Source organism: Lipotes vexillifer, unplaced genomic scaffold (assembly GCF_000442215.2).
Source record: "Lipotes vexillifer unplaced genomic scaffold, Lipotes_vexillifer_v1.1 scaffold437, whole genome shotgun sequence".
Taxonomy (NCBI): domain Eukaryota; kingdom Metazoa; phylum Chordata; class Mammalia; order Artiodactyla; family Lipotidae; genus Lipotes; species Lipotes vexillifer.
The window spans coordinates 207,549-229,902 of NW_006785990.1; the positions used below are offsets into that span (position 1 = coordinate 207,549).

Consider the following 22,354-nt stretch of genomic DNA (forward strand, 5'->3'; position numbering starts at 1 on the left):
TATGTCCTTACAGGCATACTTACTAAAGAAATGAGGAAAGGAAGGGGGGCATTTCATTTGAAAAGCAGAAACCTATAAAAACAGGAAAAACATGGAACAGTTCTTCCTTTTACCATGTAACGCCCAAAAGGGCTGGAGAAAAGGCAGCTACTGTGTTTTATTCAGCCGCCTCTACATCAACTCTCATTCCTATCCAGAAGCAGGCTGGTATCCCCGGGCAGAAAGTTCCACATTTTCTAAGCAGGAATACTGTATTTCATTCTCTTGTGCCTGAGATCCTGGGCTTATGTAGAAGCCAAAAGGAAGCTAGGAGGCCTTCCAGGCAAGAATGGAGCTGTTCCTCTCAGGGAGGTCATCCCTTGGTCTCCTGGTCTTTCTCTCTTTTTTGCCTCTGTCTTCTACGTCTCTCCAGTGATTCCCCCCCCCCACCACCTCTCTCACACACATACACAGCCCCTGTGACAATTCATTCTGGGCTGTCCAGGCTGGATCTGGCGCTAGATACTGAACCAGGGGATGTGAAGAGACAATGACTAGAAGGGATGGACTCACAAGGGACATTCTGGGTCTGAGCCTGTCCCCCCTGGTCTCCACACTGCTCACAGCAGTCCAGAATGGTGCCTCCATGACAGTGCAATGCTCACCCAGCTGGAAAAGCTGTCCTCCTCCCCTAATCAAAGGGACATTTGTATAGAGGGACATTTGCTGTAAACTTCATTGAAGATTTTCCAGTAGCAAAAGAAGCTTGGCAATCATGAGAAAGAAAAACGGAGCTGGAGGAATCAGGCTCCCTGACTTCAGACTATACTACAAAGCTACAGTAATCGAGACAGCATGGTACTGGCACAAAAACAGAAATATAGATCAAAGGAACAGGATAGAAAGCCCGGAGATAAACCCACGCACATATGGTCACCTTATCTTTGATAAAGGAGGCAAGAATATACAGTGGAGAAAAGACAGCCTCTTCAATAAGTGGTGCTGGGAAAACTGGACAGCTACATGTAAAAGAATGAAATTAGAACACTCCCTAACACCATACACAAAAATAAACTCAAAATGGATTAAAGACCTAAATGTAAGGCCAGACACCATCAAACTCTTAGAGGAAAACAGGCAGAACACTCTATGACATAAATCATAGCAAGACCCACCTCCTAGAGAAATGGAAATAAGAACAAAAATAAACAAATGGGACCTAATGAAACGTCAAAGCTTTTGCACAGCAAAGGAAACCATAAACAAGACCAAAAGACAACCCTCAGAATGGGAGAAAATATTTGCAAATGAAGCAACTGACAAAGGATTAATCTCCAAAACATACAAGCAACTCATGCAGCTCAATATCAAAAAAACAAACAACCCAATCCAAAAATGGGCAGAAGACCTAAATAGACATTTCTCCAAAGAAGATATACAGACTGCCAACAAACACATGAAAGAAGGCTCAACATCATTAATCATTAGAGAAATGCAAATCAAAACTACAATGAGATATCATCTCACACCGGTCAGAATGGCCATCATCAAAAAATCTAGAAACAATAAATGCTGGAGAGGGTGTGGAGAAAAGGGAACCCTCTTGCACTGTTGGTGGGAATGTAAATTGATACAGCCACTAAGGAGAACAGTATGGAGGCTCCTTAAAAAACGAAAAACAGCATTACCATATGACTCAGCAATCCCACTATTGGACATACACCCTGAGAAAACCATAATTCAAGAAGAGTCATGTACCACAATGTTCATTGCAGCTCTATTTACAATAGCCAGGACATGGAAGCAACCTAAGTGTCCATCGACAGATGAATGGATAAAGAAGATGTGGCATATATATACAATGGAATATTACTCAGCCATAAAAAGGAACGAAACTGAGTTATCTGTAGTGAGATGGACGGACCTAGAGACTGTCATACAGAGTGAAGTAAGTCAGAAAGAGAAAAACTAGTATCGTATATTGACACATATATGTGGAATCTAAAAAAAAGAAAAAAAAATGGTCAGAAGAACCTAGGAGCAAGACGTGAATAAAGACGCAAACCAACTAGAGAATGGACTTGAGGATACGGGGAGGGGGAAGGGTAAGCTGGGATAAAGTGAGAGAGTGGCATGGACATATATACACTACCAAACGTAAAATAGATAGCTAGTGGGAAGCAGCCGCATAGCACAGGGAGATCAGCTCGGTGCTTTGTGACCACTTAGAGGGGTGGGATAGGGAGGGTGGGAGGGAGGGAAATGCAAGAGGGAAGAGATATGGGGACATATGTATATGTACAACTGGTTTACTTTGTTATAAAGCAGAAAGTAACACACCATTGTAAAGCAATTGCACTCCAATAAAGATGTTAAAAAAAAATAAAAAAGAAGCTTGGGACAGGACCATTAACTGTTCCTGTCAGTGGGTTTCCCTCAAATCTCTTCCTTCCTCCTCTCATATGGCCCAGGGGTGACAGGAGACCCCTGAGTCTGTGGGAGACTCTGGCCTTGCATGGCCTTACATGAAGGTATACAGATAGCATGAGAGGAAGATGGAGGTCCTCAGAACATTTCAGACATGCTGAGTCAAACAGCAAGCTCTTTCCAGCAAAATCTAAGCGTGATGACAGAGAGCTCACTGCCTGGTATGAATGGAGGGTCCGTCCTCACTCCCAGTCATGTCAGGGGCTCTGTTACAGACTGATGTATGGGGCTGTGGTCAGCCAGCCTTTCTAGGCTGCAGAGATGGTGGCCATGGTGATGCTGCCTTTTTGAATGCTGGTTCTGGTTACTTTAGTGCTTCTTGTTTGAAATTTACCCGTTTCTATCAACATAATCTTTTTTTTTTTTTTTTTTTTTGCGGTACGCAGGCCTCTCACCATTGTGGTCTCTCCTGTTGCGGAGCACAGGCTCCGGACACACAGGCCCAGCAGCCATGGCCCACGGGCCCAGCCGTTCCGCGGCATGCGGGATCTTCCCAGACCGAGGCATGAACCCACGTCCCCTGCATCGGCAGGCGGACTCCCAACCACTGCGCCACCAGGGAAGCCCTATCAACATAATCTTTAAGTGGAGCTATGATTCAAGAATTAGCTGAGGTACATGTATCAGGTAGTGACAGCCCTACAGTGGAGTGGCTGGGCTTGTGCTACAGCGCCTGTGTGCAGGTTTCGACCAGGAGAGCATCATTACCAAATGACGCTCCTTGCCACCCTTCCCTAGAGGCACTGGCTCCAGGAGAACTTCATGAAGACTCTACAGACAAGAAAAAAAAAAAAATCGATCTTGAAGATGAGCAAAACCCAAAGAGCAGGAAGTGTGCAGGGCAGAATCCGCTTGTAGTTGGTACCCACGGGGAAGGACACGTGCCCAGAACCTAGAGTCAGAACAGAGCCCTAGTGGTTCCTGTGCTGGGTGTGCCTGGAGGGACGTGGGCAAGGCTGGGTCCTGCAAGGAGGAGGAAGAGAGGGAGAATGGATGATGGGGGGCGGGGGCGGGTCCTCCCTCCCATGCTGGGAAAGCAGGGCCCATGACCCTTGATGAACCAAAGAGAACCAGGAAGGAATGCGGTTTCCTCTCTTACCCTACAGCTGGTCTCTCCAGGTCAGGGTAGAGGCACATGGGCGGGGCAGGGTAGGGAAGGCGCTGTTCATGCTGTACCCGCTCTATAGATAAATACACGACTTTAGTGGCCATTGCTGGCACCTTGGCACTTGCTCAAGCGTGAAAACATTCCTTACATTTGTTATCTGGCTTTCAAGGCAAAACAAAACAATGGTACCATCCCCCCTATAAAACATTGCTGTCTCCAGACAAGTGGCTTGGGTAAATACTAACTGAAGAAAACCACCCGCCGAGTGGCCCAGTGGGACTCTCCTGCCTCTAGGCTGCAGAAAGGGGAAGTAGGGCCCAGGGCACGGACCTCTTTGGGGGTCTCCTGGTGGCACCGGTTGCTGTTCCACCATAACTCCAGGGCGGCCACCAGGCAGGCGAGGAGGAGGCCAATGGCCAAGATGCAGAAGACCCCGGCAAAGCTGTGCAGCTTGAGGGACTTGCCATCCGCCTGGGCGCTGGCATGGCTGGTAAGGTCGCAGCGGCCCGTGTGCGGCCACCACTTCTGCTTGAGCACATCCAGGTCCCCAGTGTCCTGAAGCTCCAGGATCCTGCAAGATACAATCCACATGAGCCACAGCCCTGGCCACACTGACACAGCCATGGGGGCCCTGGCCCCTTCCCCACCATGCCGGCCCCTCCACAGACAATGCTGAACCATCATAGTGGCTCTCTGCCTCGGCTTTTCCCTCCCAATCCATTCTCCACTCTGCGGGCAAAGCACCCTTCTCAAAAAACTCCTCAGATTTTGTCACTTTCCTCCTCAAAGCCTTGATGTCCTCTCCCACCCTGTCCCACTGCCCATGGATGAAGGCCAACAGCAAAGTACATAAGGACCCTTGACATGGGATCCTGGGGCAAGCTCTGAGGATAAAATCAGGAAATACAGAAATGCATGAGGCAATCACTCAGACTGTGGACCCACAGAAAGGCTTTCTTTCAAATGTCAATAACTATATCCTAAGTCTCTCCCACTAGGATTCATCAAATCATTCATTCATTCATTGATTTGAGGAGCATCTGCATTGTGCCAAGTATGATGTTCAACACTGCTGAGAGTATGGTCCAGAGCAGGGGTCCCCAATCCCTGGGCTATGGACCAGTAGTGGTCCGTGGCCTGTTAGGAACCCGGCCCCACAGCAGGAGGTTAGTGGCGGGTGAGTGAGTGAAGCTTCATCTGTATTTACAGCCGCTCCCCATTGCTCGCATTACCGCCTGAGCTCCGCCTCCTGTCAGCATTATGGTGAGTCGTGTAATTATTTCATTATATATTACAATCTAATAATAATAGAAATAAAGTGCACAATAAGTAATGCACTTGAATCATCCTGAAACCATCCCCGCCGACCCTGGTCCATGGAAAACTTGTCTTCCATGAAACTGGTCCCTGATGCCAAAAAGATTGGGGAAGTGCTGGTCTAGAGATACTTACCCGGACACTGAAATAATTATAGCAATCAACGTGGAGTCAGAAGCTGTGATCAATACAACGAAATGAAAGGAGAAGTGCTAAGAAAGGCACCCACTGGGAGGGTGGCCTGGACTGGAGGGTGAGGGGAGACCTCATCAAGGAGGTGAAAGGTAAGCATAAAATAGCTCACAGGGGTTTAGCATACTTGTGTGCCAGGAAATCACCTAAGTGCTTGACAGTGTTTAATTCTCATGTCAACCCTTTGGAAAGGCTACTTCCATGGTCCCATTTTTATAGAGAAGGATACTGAGGCACAGAGAGGTGACATATCTTGCCAAGGTCATTTTGTGGTTGGCAAGGACGGCATCCCACAGGGAAGAGGAAGAGCCTTCCTGAGACTAGAACCATGGTTGGAAGTCTTGTCTAGGGTGAGTGTATGAGAAGCTAAAATGTGGCAAGTGAGGCTGTAGACGGTGGGTGAGGAGGAGGATGTGAGTTGAAGTGAATGAAACGGGCAGAGCCAAGAATGTGGGCTCTGAGAAGGTATGAGGGGAGCCTGGTGTTTATCCTGCTCACAGAGGTGGGGCAACCCCCCCCTGCCCCCATATTCCCCAGGTCGGTGTCTGGATGGCAGTTCTCCTTTGTTGTAGTATTTCATGGACCCTTTCTGTAATCCAGGGGTCTGGACAGGGAGCCCGTGGTAGCTCGCAGCCCCCGGGCTCCTCACACGGAAGCTTTTTTATTTGTGGAGGCCGGACACTTTTGGCCTGGTCCATGGTCATCTGTTCAGGTGACAACACCCACGGTGGCCTCTCTGAGCCCTCTGGGTATGCACAGTTCAAGAGCAGTGGTTCTTGATGGTCAGGAGAAGCTCATGGCCAACTGGCCACTTGAGCAGACTCTGCCCTGGACCTGAATTGCAGGCCAGCTGTGACCACAGGCTGAAGCTGAGCTCAGTTAGCAATCATGGGCTGTGACTGTGGAGAGGGAGGGAGACAGCCCAGGGGGTGCCCTGCCCTGTCAGCATCTAGGGGCCAGCGTAGTGTGGCATCTCGCCGGCTGGGTACAGCCTGGCTCTGTGCAAAGAATCTGCACCAATCCCAGCTGGGTGTCCTCGGACAAGTGACTCACCCCTACTAAGCTTGGCTTCCTCATCATTGCAAGATTGACCCATGATTACCGCTAGCTGAGTAGATGCTTTGGATCTCCATGGCTTCCCCTGAGCAAGCACAGTGGCCGGCCCAACTTGAGCCATCAATGGATATTTGTTGCATCGATAATGTACGAATGTATGAACTGAATCATGAAAACTAACCTGAACTAAAGTGGCTGTGGTGAGATAGTGAGATAATGTCAGCTGAGTGGCCAGGGCACAAGTCAGCACAAAAGACTTAGAATTCAGCTTGGTCATTGAGATAAAGGCATGATTTGCACAGGCATTTGGGGTCGCACTTGGTATGCCATAGGTCTCTTCTGTGGCACATGCCATGATTAATTGGGCAGCTGCAGGGTCCCACTACCTCCAAGTGGCTCTGGACGTGTTAGGGAAGCTGCATGTCTGTATGTCCACTGGCTCATGCTGAGTGGCCGTTATGTACGTGTCTACTGGCAGTTCTGAGTAGGCTGGGCCTCCTGGCAGTTACAGGAAGCCCAGGGCTAGGTATGTAGGACCTCAGGGCCTTCAAGAGGACTCGTGGTTGGGCTACTGGCTCACCATGGAGAAGCAGCAGAGTTTTTAATTTATTGCCACAGATTCTGCTCTGATGGACACCAGTCAAACCCAGACTCTGTCATCACACTAGCCATGTTAGGAAACCTCTCAACTTTAGCTTTTGTATCACTAAAATCTGAGGCTTGCCACCAGTTGCAATTAGCAAGTGGCATAGCTGCTCTTCAGAGCTGGGTCACGCTGACCCGGGAGGCCATGCTCTCTCCAGAACACCAAGCTGCTAAGTGCAGTCAGCCTCCTCTCTGAGAGTCAGCTCCAGCCTAGGGGATGGTGAGACTCCAACAAGAGCGGGGCCAGTGGGCCGGATTCCCACTCTTGCGCTCATTAACTGCAGGAGGCTTCATTTTGCTGACGCTTCCCTTCTTCCTGCTCCTTGTAATTGTAAGCATTTTTATGCCCAATATTATTCCAGGAAGACTGTAAGGCAATTTATAGGAAAACACAGAATAAAATAAAAACAAACAAGCCAGTCCAAAAGAAAATTTAAATATGTAAGCAACAGAGGAAAGATAAAACAAGTCACGGGCACAAAATGACTCCTGGAATGAGGCTAAACTAATGCACACCACAATAATCTCTCCTCCTGCCTATGAGTAAAGCCAGAATGATATTAGCCACTTCCTGAAGCCAGTTGCTCTATCTTCCAGACAGATATAATTGCAGGTGCTTTCCTTCAGTCAATAGTCGTGGAGGCTGCTACATAGTAGGTGCTCTATAAATGGCTATTAAGTTGCTAAACATTTTGCTGAATGCCTACTCTGCATGCCATGGTCCATAAAAGGGCTATGGCACTCAACCGCAGTCCCCCCCACACACGTAAGTTGTAGCCTAAAGACCCAGTCCTCTGCCAAAACAAGGGAACATAGCTCTGTATTCAAGGAGATAACCTGAGTCCCTGGGACTCAGGGAAGGAAGGCTACAGCAGTTCCAGATAAGACTGGGATCTGCTGTTTACACAGGATTCTTTTTCTGTCAGTGGCATGGGGCATTGCTTCCTGGACCTGCCCCCTTCCTCCTCTCAGGCATGACCCAGTTAGGGGCAGCCCACAGTTCTGCATGCATCATATAATGGAGCCTCTTAAAGAACCGTTGGCGGCAGAAAGTTGGAAACCTGAAGCCTTGAGTGTTCCCCCCAAGTAGGTACCCATGTGTCCAGGCAGGGGAGGTGGGGACGCTTCCAGCCCAGGAAAGGCTAAAACATAGACACCAAAGACAATAGCTCAGGAGGCCAGCACAGCCTACTGGGGGACATTTACTTACAGTCATAGAGCATGTGGCCTTCTGATGAAAGTGAAGGGTAATTAATCACTTCCTGCCAGAATAACACAGAAACTGGACTAGCCACTTTCATTCACGTTCGTTGAAAGATCCAGCCAAGAACCAGGCTCTCTCCTCTCTCCAGTGTGTCAGTGTTCACTTCAGCAGACTTTCAGGGGATCTCTGAGCAGTTTGAGTGCACGGGGACCCTAAGCTTTCCACACTGGGGACCCTGTGCTTCTGTGAGCACTGTGTTGGGGCACATTAGCTGTCTTGGTGGTGCTGCTGCTGCTGCGTTGGTCCCACAAGCTCCCTTACCATCTGTTACCAACCTGTGAGAGAGGTGCTCACAGGTTGATGGCCTGGGGAATGCCCTGAGCATCCTGTCTCAGGAAACCAAGTAGGGTAAACCTCGAGAACACCACTGTCTTATAGACCCTGGAGAGAAGCCATCCCTTCTTCATGCCTTTAATCCGAGCAATTGATAAATCACTACTCCTCCTCCTCTTGTGTCATCCATCTCTGCTCCAGGGAGCAAAGGGAGGCATGGAATGTATACTTGATTAAATTCTACAGGAAACCCCAAAGCCTCATTGAACTTAATTAGTTCAACCCCTTTTCCCAGTTTTGCAAACACGCCACTGAATGAATGGGTTGCAGGCCCTCCTCCTAGGCCTCTCCCTGATGGGGTTTAGGCTCAGGTGCTCAGTGATCAGAAGAGCCCAATCAACATCTGGGAGGTGGGAGGAGGGAGGTGGTAGGGCTCAGAGATCCGATAGCAACATGGGCACAGCACTGGGGCTCAGGGGACCTGCCTTCTCTCAACTCTGCCAGTAGCTGGCTGAGCTGCCCTCAGTGCACATTACCCTCTCTGAGCTTCAGGATGTGAAACGAATGATCTTTAACAATTCTCACCCCTCCAAGTGGATGCTCCTCAGTGCTGGAAAGCATGTGTTCATCAGGTAACAGGGCGCTGCCCCTAAGCCCCAGCGCCATGCCAGCCTTTTCACCTGGACACTTCTGCCACAGTTTGGATTCTGGTGGACCAAGGCAGAGCTCTAGTTCTGCTCCTTCACCCACCAGGATGTCACCCCACAGACATGTGTGAGTGGTGGGCTTAGACATCCTTGGGGACAAGAGCCCCTGTTAGCAGGCTGGCTGCTGGGAAAAGGTCACTGAGCTCACCCATGCTGTTCACCTCCGTCCTCTCTGTGAGGCCAGGTAACCTGGTCAAGGGCTAAGGTAAGTTCCTGTGGGGAAGCGAGAAATGGGGTGGGATGATGAGAGATTATCTTCGTCAAGGAGGCCGACCAGGGGTTCAGACTGAGCACTTGGAGACTCAATCATGCCCAGGAGTCCAGAGAAGATCAAGTTCAAAGGATGGACGTGCACCAGAAAATCACCTGGGAAGCTAAAGAGGCCAATGCAAACTAGACACACATATTCATTTCTGGTGGACAGGGTCCACGTGTCTTTGCTTAGGCCAGAACACTCCTGTCTGCACAGTGTTTCCCCCCACTGTCCCCCAACACGCCCCATCGCTAGTATTAATTACCAGGAGCCGATCTGGAAAAGATGGGGAGGTGGGCAGTGAGGGCCAGGTCCCTGTCCTGCCCCAGCAGATAGCATCTGCTCCCTCAGACCCTGTGCAGGTGAATATGGAGTCAATCTGCTTCTCTGGACCCAGTTTTTCACGTCTCCACACTGACTCTTCCCACCCTGCATGCATTTATCTTAAGAAGTTATTATTGGGCCCTTGCCAGATCCAGTTAATCTTTCATTTAATTTTAAATTACTAGGCCCGTCTGGCTAACTCCTACTCTGCCTTCAGGCCTCAGGTGTCACCTCCTCTGGGAAGTCCTCCGTGGTCTTCTGGGTCTGGTCAGATGCCCTTCTTTGTCCTCCTCCACCCCCAGAATATCCTCTCTGTCTCACTGACTGCCCTGTGCTGACATCGCCGACTCACATCACAGCTCCCGCTGAGACTATGCAGCTTCGTGGGAAGGTTACACATACTTCCTCTTTTTTATCCCAGGACCTGGCACAGGACTAGTTGGGGACAGGGGTGGAGAGCAGCATGTACTGGTACATAGTCGGCGCTGAGGAAAACGTGATGAATAAACAAGTTTGTGTTGGCGCTCATCTCCCGAAGGCTGGTTAAACCCCAACTGGAGCATGGGGGCTGCCAGCGTGTTCTCACTGACCAAGCTTACCTCTGAGAGAAGAGGTCCCTGTAGGGGCTGCCGTGCTGCAGGGCGATCCCATAGCCCTTGCTGCTAACGCTGTTGCCAGTGACAGTCACGGAGCAGTCGTCATCTGTCAGGGCTGCGTACTCCACCACGGCCACATCCCACAGAAAGGCGTAGTTCCCCTTCTTTGCCTGAAACACCAAAATCACCATGAAGTCAGGCAGACCTTGCCTCCCGTATTATTTTCGAGCAGTGAGGCCTCTCAGTGGTGGGATTTGAAGGACCCTTCTTAATGGTTCTCCTGCCCAACGAGCCAGCACAGCACACTCTCCTATTTTCTGGTCTGCAGATTCCACCCCTGGTTGATGCCACTCACTGTGGTTAGACATAGGAGGATGTGATGATGCATCTAGGAGGCCCCAGTGCTGTGCATCTCACAGAGAGGTGGGCAAGATGAGCTATACGTGGCCTCTGAGCTATAGCCTCCTGGTCACAGTGCCATGGACCTGTTTCTCAGAGTAGTGAGCTCACCTTGGAGAGTGCAGAAAGTCTGACCTCAGGGAATTGAGATTTTCTGACCGGAGATTTAGGGGGATGCATAATAGTATCCATTTAATATTTCTGCTTAGAACTTGACTGAGCCCTGCTTAAGGAGAACATGGGAGATGGCCCTAGGATCAGTGCCCCTGAGTGGCTGCGACTTAATATCTAAGTCATGAACTTGCTATACCTGGGGAAGAAGCCACTAAGGACAGGGTCCTGATTGTTATGGTGCCAAGCCAGGGTTCTGCCACTTCACCTCCACTGCCCACACAAGAGTGTGCACACACAAACACACATGCACATACACAAGCATACACCCATTTATATGCACACACATATATATGCATACACGTGCGCCAATACACGCACATGCGTGTGCATGGAGGAGGTTTCTGGTGTCAGTGTTTCTATATCCATGCATTGGGGGCAAATTGTTCCATCCGAATTTGCCTGTGGCCACAGCTGAAGTCCCACTCCATCACACCCATCCATAGCAGACATTCAGTTCTATCCTGAGCCATAATCCTGACTTGGCCTGGAGTTTAGGCACTCAGAAGTGATGTGAGCTGCTTTTTATTTTTGGAAGAAGATGCAAACTAGACATTGTCACTTGGCCAGCTTAAAATAGAGTATGATGTTCTTAATGCAGCCAAGAGCCTGGTTTTATTTCTCTAGTGAACATACAGACACCTCATGCTTTCTTCTCTCCTACCACAGCTCACACTAGATGCTGGAGGACCCCAGTCTGGGGCAGTGGCAGGGCTGAAACATCACAGGTAACAACAGGCCAAGCTGGCAAGCTACAAGCTTTGTGGCACTGTCAGCAGGGGGTGTTATTCCCTTCTCCTGCCTTTATTCAGTTGTCTTTGTGTCCACTGAGAATCTCCGGAGAATGCCATAGCTGCTTAGATGAAGCTCATCACGATATTTCTTCTTTAGGGACCCTAGGTGCCCATGGGCCAAGCTGGCTTATTTTCGCATCAGGAGTTTTCCATCCGAAGGATTTGTGGGTAGACCATGGCCTCCCGCTGCCAGGAATAGACTGCTCCTAGCCATTCACACAATTTTACCCGACGATCTCGTAAGAAATGACATAGACCATACCACCCATTGATATTCACCTCGGGGAACAATCCAAATATTACCTCAGAGCCTCTTTCCTTGGCCAAGTCAATTTCAGGAGTCCCTAAAGGGCTTTGACCCAGGTTGCAAAATTACACTCATCTCTCTCCCTCCACATGGGAAGATAACAAGTCTTTGACATTTTTTCCTGCTGGCAAACGCGTTTTCTCATGAAAAGATATAAATTTTCCACCTCTTAGTAACTGAGTTTCTCAGCAAAATGTTGACTTATGACCTAATATTTGGCTTCTGTCCGACTCTGGAGCATTTCATACCCGTGCTTGCAACTCAACATGACAATCAGACATCGTTATTTGCACAATTTCAAAAGGGCATGTCATGTTGAAGAAAGAATTAAGATCAAGTTCGTTCCTACGTTTCAAGAGATGTTCCAAGAAGGAGAAAGAAATAAGCTGGCCCACCTCGAGTGGAAACCGGCTCTGACAAAAGCCTGGCATGGCCAATTTAATGGGGCACTTGGATCCGTCAAGCCACAGGCATCTGTGGCTCCAGTTTGGGCTAAGTGACAGGTGAGCAACAGATCCGTGAAGGAAGCTGCATTTATAGTCCCGCTGCCTAAGCTGAGAAGGCAGAAAACATATGGAAGGCATGCTGGCAATGTCTCAGCTGCAAATCCCTGCTAACCAGGAAAGCAGTCAGGAAAAGAGGAGAAAATAGAAATTCTCCTTCTTGAGTTGCTGAATGACCCCAGACACTCAATCTCCCTATTTGTAAACAGGGACTACATTTACTACCATAGTTCTTATGTCTGCTTCAAGAAGCATGTGGCTGGTCCCTAATCTACCTGACGGTGCCCGAACAGAGAAGACCTGGAGAGGCTGGCTGATATGCCACCTCTTACATGTGGGCTCACTCAGAAAACTGCAACTGCAATGGAGCTCTAGCCTTATAAAATACTTCCCATCCCCAACAACCCTTCCTCACTTCCTCAGCATCCCACAGCTTCCTGGGTCCTCTTCTCTTAGCCTCATGCTGAGTAAAATGCACCACCAAAACCTTCCCTGGGCTTCCCAAGTTCATCAGTTTCCAGCACAACTTCCTGGACCTTACAGATGTCTCCCCAACCTTCCTGGTATGTCGCAGCCCCTGTATGAGACAGAAAGCTTCTTAGGTAGGACCATATTCTCAGGAACACTTCGGATGCCAGTATCAGAAGCCCAAACATGCCATCCACCATGGCTATACCCCCTCTATATAGACCCTCTTCTTGATCCAGGCAGAATAAACGCCCCATAACCTCCCCACAGTTATAACTTATAGGATCAGAACCAATTTTCCTTATCCTTATAGGATCAGAACCAATTTTCCATGCAGCCCCTAATAATTATGTGTCCACCTTCTTATTCTGTGCTGCTTATCCAAAAGTTCTGGCTTCTCCATATGTGGGGGATGCCAGATCCATCAAAAATCTGCCTCCAAGAGATCCAAGAATTTCCTCTCTTTCTCTCCCCGCCCTGTCATAGGCTCATCCTCTGCCTTTCTTAAGTCTGAGCATCTCCCCCATTCTGCTCTTGGTTCAGCTCCTTCCTCTGTGGCTCAGCCTCTTGCTTCGTCTCTACTTCCATTGAGAAGGCATTTCTACGCCTCTCCCTCTACCCTCCACCCCCTCAACTCTATGCCAGAGATCTCGCACACTTTGGGACATCTGTCATTTCCTATTTATATTAACTACCTCTTTTTGCTGAGGATTGTTTCCCAGTCTCTTGGGAAGACAGACTCTTGGCAGGAATCTAGCCTCTTCTCAACTGTGTGCCACTGGCTGCTCCTCACAGAGAAAGAAGCGTGAACCCAGGCACCTTCCAGCAGGAAACTGGGCATGCTTTGGCTAAATGGCACAACAGAGCTCTAGAGTGGCTATTTTGCCACTGTTCATAGCAACTCATCCTTTCTTATGTCTCCCAGTCCTGTCCTTTCCCTACTTCCCAGGGCGCTGAGGGGAGTTAAGGAGGAGGATGTTATGTGAGATCAGAAGCAACAGGCAGTGAGCTGTTTACAAATAGATTATTGACGTTTATTTCATAAAGTCTGAAAGATGAAAGTGGTACCGTAGATTTGTGTTCTGCATTAAAACAAAACAAGAACAAATACTGGATTTCACCTCTTTAATGAGTTAAATTACCTTGATCTGGCTGGACCATTTATAATATTAAATGTATTCCTAACCTCTAATCATTGACTTACTATGCATCAATGCCTTGGAATGCGGCTGTTGGAAAGTTAGGCTGGAGACAAGGCTGGTAGATTCAGCCAAGCCTTCCCCAAGCCTTTGGCTCTATGCAGAAGGCTCTATGCAGAAGGTGGGCACAGTGACCCAGGGAGCCCTTCAGAGCTGGCTCTGGGGTCCTGGGACACCAGCCCAAGATACTCCCAGGAGCTATGAAGGCATTTTTAGCTCATCTAAGACAGTGGAGGTTTGACAGTTAACATAGCCTAGGAATATCATTTCCTACTTCCACAGTTTGTTTGTTTTTAATTGGTCATATCCAGTGTTAGTGAGGTTGTGACAAAGTGGGTGTGATCCTTCGTGGCCACAGGCATCACAGAATGACACAACACTTCAGAAAGTAATGCAGCATCCATAACATGAACATCTAAAACTGCTCATATCCTTTGCCCTAGCAAATTAAGAATTTAACCTAAAAAGTAAATCAAACGTATCTATGTATCTTAATGACATGACAGGCATTTTAAATCTAATGTTGACTATAAAGTAAGCATGGGACAGTTTAAATATTTAATTTAGGGAAATAATTTAATAAATTATGGTTCACTAATACGATATGGTTTTATGCAACCGATAGTAATTATAACGACTATGCAGAAACACAGAAATGTATATATACATATTATATATATGTGTATATACACATAGAAATATATACATATTATATATGTAAATTAGTAGAAGACAGTGGGATGGATACACTATTATTACTGTTCTGTATATATGTGAAATGTAATACGCCAAAAGATGAACAGGAATATTACATAATGGAGTGGGATTAGTGACGATTCTTAGGACAAGTTGATTAAAATATTTTCTTTAATCTTGTTACACAATCTATGCTTATCACACACTACATAGGTACCAGATCCCATCTCTGTACCAGATTCAATCTCCATTGCCTTGTGTGCTCTTGGCTCCTAAAGGCGCTTTTGCCCATCAACAGAGCACAAAGGTCTGTCAGAGCTCTCTGGTTTCCCAGGGCACTGGCTCCCTGACACTACTCAAACACCTGGGAAAGTCTCCCTTACATCCCTGGCCTGCATCTAAACATGTGGCTTCATTTCACTCTCTCCTTTTCCTTAAAATGAAAAAAAAAGAAAGAAAAGGCATTTGGTTCACACATAAAAGAAGAGATGTGAGGACCTTGGGGAAAGGAGGAAAGAACAGCTTTGACATCGCATAAAATGTCAGAGAAAATGTCCAGTTGGCATCTCAGGATGCCAGGACAGCAGCAGGTAGACAGACCACTCCTAGTTTGTCTCCCAGGAAGCATCTTAGCAAACAGAATCCAAGCCCATCCCTGAAGTCCACTTCCTCCCAAGTCCACCCACACATGCTGATGCACTGCTACAAATGAAAAGGGATTGAGACCACGGGGCTGTCTGACTCCAGTGCTTAGAGCAGCCTCCCTAACATTTGGGGGAACATGATTAGCCTGCTTTGCTAGAGGAAGGCTGGGCACCATGAACGGAGTCACAAGTGAGCTGGGATATTGGATGGCTCATCGCCGTTGCTCCACACTGGTAATAAAATGAGATTGCATTGCCCTTCATTGCACCGCTGATATGGCCCTTCCCAGAACTCACTTGGAGCACAAACTTTCCAAGACAACAGCCTTGGAGGCAAGAACTTCAGAATGCTGTTCTACTCCATCCTAACTGCTTTTGGAAAGGGACAAGCAACCACGCTATCCCCCCAAACAAGAATGCAGATACTACAAACATCAAACACAAATACTATCGGAAAAGAAGTGCTAAAGGAAATCAGGTGTCTGCATTGCCAGGTACAGGGTAGGTGTGAAGTACCTGCTGGATGCTGGGTTGTCAGATACATGATTCCTTTTCTATCCATGGTATAATTCTGAGGGGCTGAACATTAATCCCATTTTACAGATGAAGAAACTGAGACTCAGAAAAATAAAGTGACTTGTCCCAAATAAACCCAGATGGTGAGTAGTGGAGCCAGGTCAATCTGCAGAAAGACGGTCATTGCCATTCCCATGGGTTCTATCACCAACAGCATTCCCCTGGGAAGTGCTCAGAGGGTAAGGGCACCATAGCAGTTTCCCTAGCCCTCCCTTCATGAGTCCAAGCATGGCAGAGGGGAGAGCACAGGTTTCTTTGGCTCCAGTGACCGTCCTCCTCCAGCTTTACAGAGGTGGTTCGCGGAACAGGTGAAATGCGGGGAGAGGGAAGACAGGGGCCTGCGCTGTCTGTGGATGGGGATGTTAGGGTATCAGGGACACCTTGGAAACCTGATGCAGCCTCATGGGCATTAACCATCCAGTGACACGCTCATTGTCTCTCCTTGCATCCACCCTTCACCCCAAGAAAGCAGAGCTCAGCATCCCAAATCTTAGCTCCTACGCTCATGTTCACAAAATGGCCACACATCACCACAGGCATCCTGAATCCTGGCTACAGTGATACAGTATTATGCACTACGCCAAATCAAAAGACGCAACAGTAAGACCCAGACTATCTATGGAGAAAAGGACAATTCTACAGGAGTGTGTGCTGGCATGATATTTCTGGAATGGCAATTTGGTGGGGAGAATCAAATGCTTTTAAAATGTGTGTATGTAGCAATTCTACCCTTAGGAATTCATTCTAAGGAATTATTCCCTTTCAGAGAAGATGTTTGCACAAAGATTCTCAGGGCAATATTGTTTAAACTAGCAAGAACTGGAAACCATCTAAATGCTCGACAATTGAGAATCAGCTAGGTAAATGATGTATTAGATGATGGAATATTATGTTACCGCTACCATGGTGTTTTAAAAGAGCATATTCCCTGCTAAGGGAAACAAATGTCCGTGGTGAAGAAGGGCCAGCCTGGGTTCTGGACTCCAACCGTACAGATACGAATCCCAACTCCACTGCTTGCTGGCTGTGTAAGTGCTGACAAGATGCTTAACATCTCCGAACCTCAGTTCCCCTGGATGTAAAATGGTCCATACTTCAGAGAGTTCTGATGACGATTAAATCCCTCAGTAAATGTAACATGCTTAGGGTTCTGCCTGGCATGTGGTGAGCACTAAATAAATGATAACCAGTATCATATTGTTTAGTGAAAAAGAACCTGTTACGAGAGTATTTACACTGTGATATCTTTTTAAAATTATTATGCAAGAACTTTATGAAGAATCAAAACCAAGTACCAAATACTGTCTTTGGGTGATGCCATCATGGGTGACTTCTGCTGGTTTCTTTCAGTCTCCTGTGCCCCCATGTTTTCTGCAACTCAGCAAGCATTTCTTCTGTGACTGCAGCTGCCCAAGAGGGTAGTTTCAGTGATTCAGCCTCCTTCACAGAGCACAGTGTAGTGAAAAGAGCAGGATTCTGAAGATAGACACTCTGCCACGTTCCAGCTCTCTGGTGAACCGAGAGACTTGGGGCTTGAAATGAACCTATATAGACTTGGGGCTTGAGGATGAAATTACGGGACACAATGCACTGTGCCTGGCACACAGTGAGGACCCAACACAAGTTCCTTCTTCTCTGGCATTCCCCAGCTCGATTCAGAAGATCAATACCTCAGCTGTCATTGAAACAGCTTTCCTCCCACCCACTCCCCTCCTGCCAACCATTCCTCCACCTTGACCAAGTCAGCAACATGCTGTGCGTGTGGGGTGTGTGTGTGTGTGTGAGTGTGTACGCGTGTGCCCATGAAGATGTGTGTGCATGAACGTATGCATGTGTGGAAGTGTGTGTGTGTGCACGTGTGAGTGTGCCACCACATCCCCCAGGGAAGCAGAGAGAGGTGAACTCAGGTATGAAGCACCTGGAGATCACACGAGGTTCAGGAAAAGGAGACCTTCAGCTGGAAAGAAGGAGCCTATCTATATCTCTTCGGTCCCTCAGAACAGTAGAAAGAGACCTCCAAAATGATGTGAAAATGTAAGGCAGACAATCAACAGGACCCTCGGAAGTGTTCACATGGCCTCCTCAGGAGGCTGAAAGGAAACCTGCCAAGCGAGGAGCGAAAGAGAATGACCCTTCACCTGGATCAGCCCCTGGACCAGCACAAGCAAGCAAAGCCAGGTGGGCTCAGTGGGAGGGGGGATGGCAGCTGGGCTCTCCCACGGTTAGTGCAACAGCTGCTTTCCTGAAGCGTCCACAGGGTACAAAATCAATTTGACTCCTGGCTTCAGAACAGAGTGAACAAGATGGAGCTGACAATGAGATAACCCAACTAAAGGGGTGGCAAGAACATCTGGTAGGGGGATGTCGTGGTGTGTGTGTGTGTGTGTGTGTGTGTGTGGTGTGTGTGTGGTGTGTGTGTGTGTGTGTGTGTGTGTGTGTGTGTGTGTGTGTGTGTGTGTGTGTGTGGTCACGAGCACAGGCCTGAGCCCTAAAGTTTTGTCATGGTGGTTGGTCCCAGGGAGGCCGCCCATTACCTGGGCAAGAGGACAGAGATGATAGAGACACCCCAAGGCTACAGCAGCAGAGAACAGTTCCTGACGGCCAGGCAGTAGGTCTGCAAAACTGTTTCTGCAAGTGATTACCTGCCCTATCCTGGTACTCCTGTGTCCTAGAGGAACAGAGTCAACAGTGAGAAGCAGAGCAAGTGGTATAGAGTGGCAATTATTTTTCAGGCCACCAACGCCATTACCTTCTCTTTGATTCCTTAATTTCCTTTACAGAATGTTCATTTCATAGAAAGTATGGCATGGTATGTGGGTGAGAGCAGGCGCCTGGAGACGGGGAGACCAGGTCTTCCCCTAGTGTCCTTAGCCAGCCACCTGAACCCTCTGCGCCTGAGTAACCTCTTCTAGAAGACAGGAGTAGCGAGCCCCGCCCACCGCTTAGGCTTATCACAGGAAGAGACGACACAGAAAGTGTCTGATGCATTGAAGGAACTCAAACAAGAAGACACTATCCTTATGATCAGAATAATCATCACCGGCATCATCCTTATAGCTTTAAGTTCAGATCCTAATTGAAATGCAGTTGCCTTGGGGTAGATAACACTTGAAATCGTCCTCAGTCACCCAGCCTGGTCATTTAGAAAGTCTGTTAGACGGGGTCACAGCCTTGGCCCAGTTACTGACTCACTACTGATTAGTAAAAATGGAAGATGAGCGAGGACAGTTCTTAAGATCTTCTCCAGCTTTAACAACCTCCAAGTTTATAATATAGACCAGTTGTTCTCAAAGAATGTTCCCTAGACCAGCAGCCTCAGCATCACTGGAGAAATATAAATTCTCAGGCTCTATTCCAGACCCAGTGAAAAGAGGACCCTGGGAGTGGAGCCCAACAATCTGTCTTAATGATCTCTCCAGGTGCCCCTGATGTGTTGGGATTTGGTGATAGAGACCTCTCTGTCCATGAATTTCTGATCTCCTCTTTGGAGTAGGTTCAGGAAGGAAAAGAGTTATTACGGCTCTAGGATCTTGAGTCGGGGCAGCAAATGGAGGAGGGAATAGCATAGGGTTGAGACCAGGGCTATTGAAAACAACCATTAAAGCAAAGTCACATTTTACATCTTCTTCCTGAATGTCCTTCTACTTGGTGCTTTCCCATCCATTCTCCTATTAGAAAGTTCAGGCTGAACTTCCACAGTACAAACTGTGTCCATTTTCCAAGGAAATGGAGACGCAAAAAGCACTTTGTCCAAGACACCGGAAGCAGCTATCCCGGCAGAGCCTGAATGTCTCCCCAGGTCTCCTTGACTGCAAATGGCCTTTCCTTCTCCCACATCAAAAGTTCAACATCAGTAGCCCCGAAGAGCCACACAGAGCTCCCTGAGCAGCTGGCTGTTGTCACACTGCCAGATTCCGGACAAGCTTTGCTAACGATGTCTGCCTCCAGCACCTGACCTTATGGAGGCTTCATAGCTGCTTTCCCTTCTAGAGCCTCTGGTACTCTGGGGAGAAAGAATCTTATTTAGTGAACCAAGTATTGTCTCAGTGGGAGAAGCTTTCTCACATCTCCAAGGGAGAAGAAGCTGGTTTGGTACCAATGGAAAAAAGAAAAGCCCTAATTTGGAAGAATCAGTGGCTCCTTCCTCAAAAGTCTGAAACTGTATGCCGTCAGCAAAGCTAGGGGCCACAAACAACCTTCTCAGCAGGGCAAAGGGACACACTGATTTTCAATGATTTGTCAAAACTTTAAGTTGTCCAAAGACCATGATAAACAACAATCTAATCTGAGTTATTCCATGGGAAAGATTAAGAATGATCTAAAAAGAGGCTAATTTGGTTTGCTTATATACAAGATAGATTAGGAAGAGACAAGAATACAGAATGAGAAATACCCATGTAGGAAAGGGAAACAACCTAAGAATACATGAACCCAGGAATCACAGAGGACAGGCATCCATGTGGTCAAACATTCCATGAAGGAGCACAGGGATAGGGCTTCGCAGATAATCCCAGCACGCGTGCACAAGCGTGTGCACACACACACACACACACACACACACGCCCGCACACACACGGAAGGATGTGAGCCCCTTGGCCATGCGTGTCCTTTTCAGCGCCCTAGCATGATGTCTGGCATACAGGTGGTGCTGAATAAATATGTATAAAGTGATGAATGCAGAACTGAAGGGCTGAATACTAGAATCTGAGGACTTGAATCAAAGCAAGCGGGGCTGGCTATGTCCTGTTTGCCTCTTCCTAAGATTCAGGAATAAATCAAATACTGACACTATTAAAACAACAATCATACCAATAAGCACTATTCATTCAAGCATATGTTCTCAAACTTGAGAGGGAATGAGAAACCCCTGGAGGGCACGTTCAAATACAGATGATTAACCTCTCCCAAACTTCCCTCCTCCAGCTTCTGATTCATTAGGTCTAAAGTAGGGCCCACAGGTTTCATTTCTAACATGTGCCTGGATGATGCTGATGCTACTGGTCCAAAGACCACCCCTGGAGAACTACTGTGTTAAAATACACTCTACAAGGCATTGCACTCATCCATTCACATCACCTCTACTCTTTACAATAAATCTGAGAAGACCCGGTATTATTATTCCTATTTTTCAGATGAGATAACTTTGTTTAGGAGTAAGGGTTTTTTTTTTTTTTTAATACATCTTTATCAGAGTATAATTGCTTCACAATGCTGTGTTAGTTTCTGTTGTACAACAAAGTGAATCAGCCTTGCCCAAGATCTCACCTCTGGCACAAGATGGGTACAAGAATCAAACCCAATTCTTTTTTTTTTTAACTTTTTATTTTATATTGGAGTAGAGTTGATTAACAATGTTGTGTTAGTTTCAGGTGTACAGCAAAGTGATTCAGTTATACATGTACATGTATCTATTTTTTTTTCAAATTCTTTTCCCATTTAGGTTGTTACATAATACTGAGCAGAGTTCTCTGTGCTACATAGTAGGTCCTTCTTGGTTATCCATTTTAAATATAGCATGTCAATCCCAAACTCCCTAACTATCCCTTCCCCCTGCCCCTGCCCCCTCTCCCTGGTAACCATAAGTTCATTCTCTAAGTCTGTGAGTCTGTTTCTCAAACCCAATTCTTGTTAGCTCAAATCCCACACTTTAGTCACTACACTATGTGGCCTTAACTGAGCACTTGACTCCATTGACACAAAGTTCAAGTGAGACTCACGAAACTACACCCTGAGGCCAGTGTAGCTTTGCCATCTGCAGCCAGATCCTCTCAGTGTTTCTTTAGCCATAAAGGGTTGTTGGAAACTGGAAACCTGGACTATGCAGGAAAGAGAAAGAAGCAGTAACGTTGCATGTGATCACGATTCATATTAAAGACTATCCCTTAATGTGTTCAGAGACCATCCCTGTGGGGCTTATGTTGAAGAGCCTCATTTTCTAATCCCATTTGTAGCTAAGGATCCCTTTATGGCCTTTGCTAAAATGTCAGCCTTGAGAGAGAGAGAAAGAGCTCTCACAATAGCCTTTCACTCTTTGAGGAGCCACTAAAGAGGTCATGTCCTGATCCAGATGGACTCCCATCCCTCACAGAACAAGTTCTGAGCTCTACCTGTCAGCATGTACAACTCTGTAAAGTCAAAGAATCTGCAAGATGCGCCACTAGGGGGCCTGCAGGGTCACGGCCCTGATAGAAGCCCACCTCATGGTCCAGGGATGCTGAATACTCACTAGAAAGTGGAGTGATGCCTGCTCATCACTTCCTGACATAACCAACTGAGGTCTGAGATCCGAGCTGCACGGATACGTCCAAAACCTTTCAATGTGAAGATTCTTAAAATATTAGAAATACCAAATTTCACTGCTGAGCATTTTCCTTACCAGGCTCCTCACCATTCCTG

General features: G+C 47.4%; 1 protein-coding gene across 1 annotated transcript in view; it reads right to left on the reverse strand.

Annotated features, from left to right (window-relative positions):
• Window positions 1–22,354, reverse strand: part of GRID1 (glutamate ionotropic receptor delta type subunit 1) — a 686,100-nt gene that overhangs the window by 15,671 nt on the left and 648,075 nt on the right. Inside the window, exons 15-16 of the mRNA XM_007458349.1 lie at window positions 10,205–10,371; window positions 3,905–4,145 (exon numbers count right to left, since the gene is read on the reverse strand). Coding sequence (XP_007458411.1) covers window positions 3,905–4,145; window positions 10,205–10,371 — 408 coding nt within the window. The remainder of the gene's footprint in view (window positions 1–3,904; window positions 4,146–10,204; window positions 10,372–22,354) is intronic.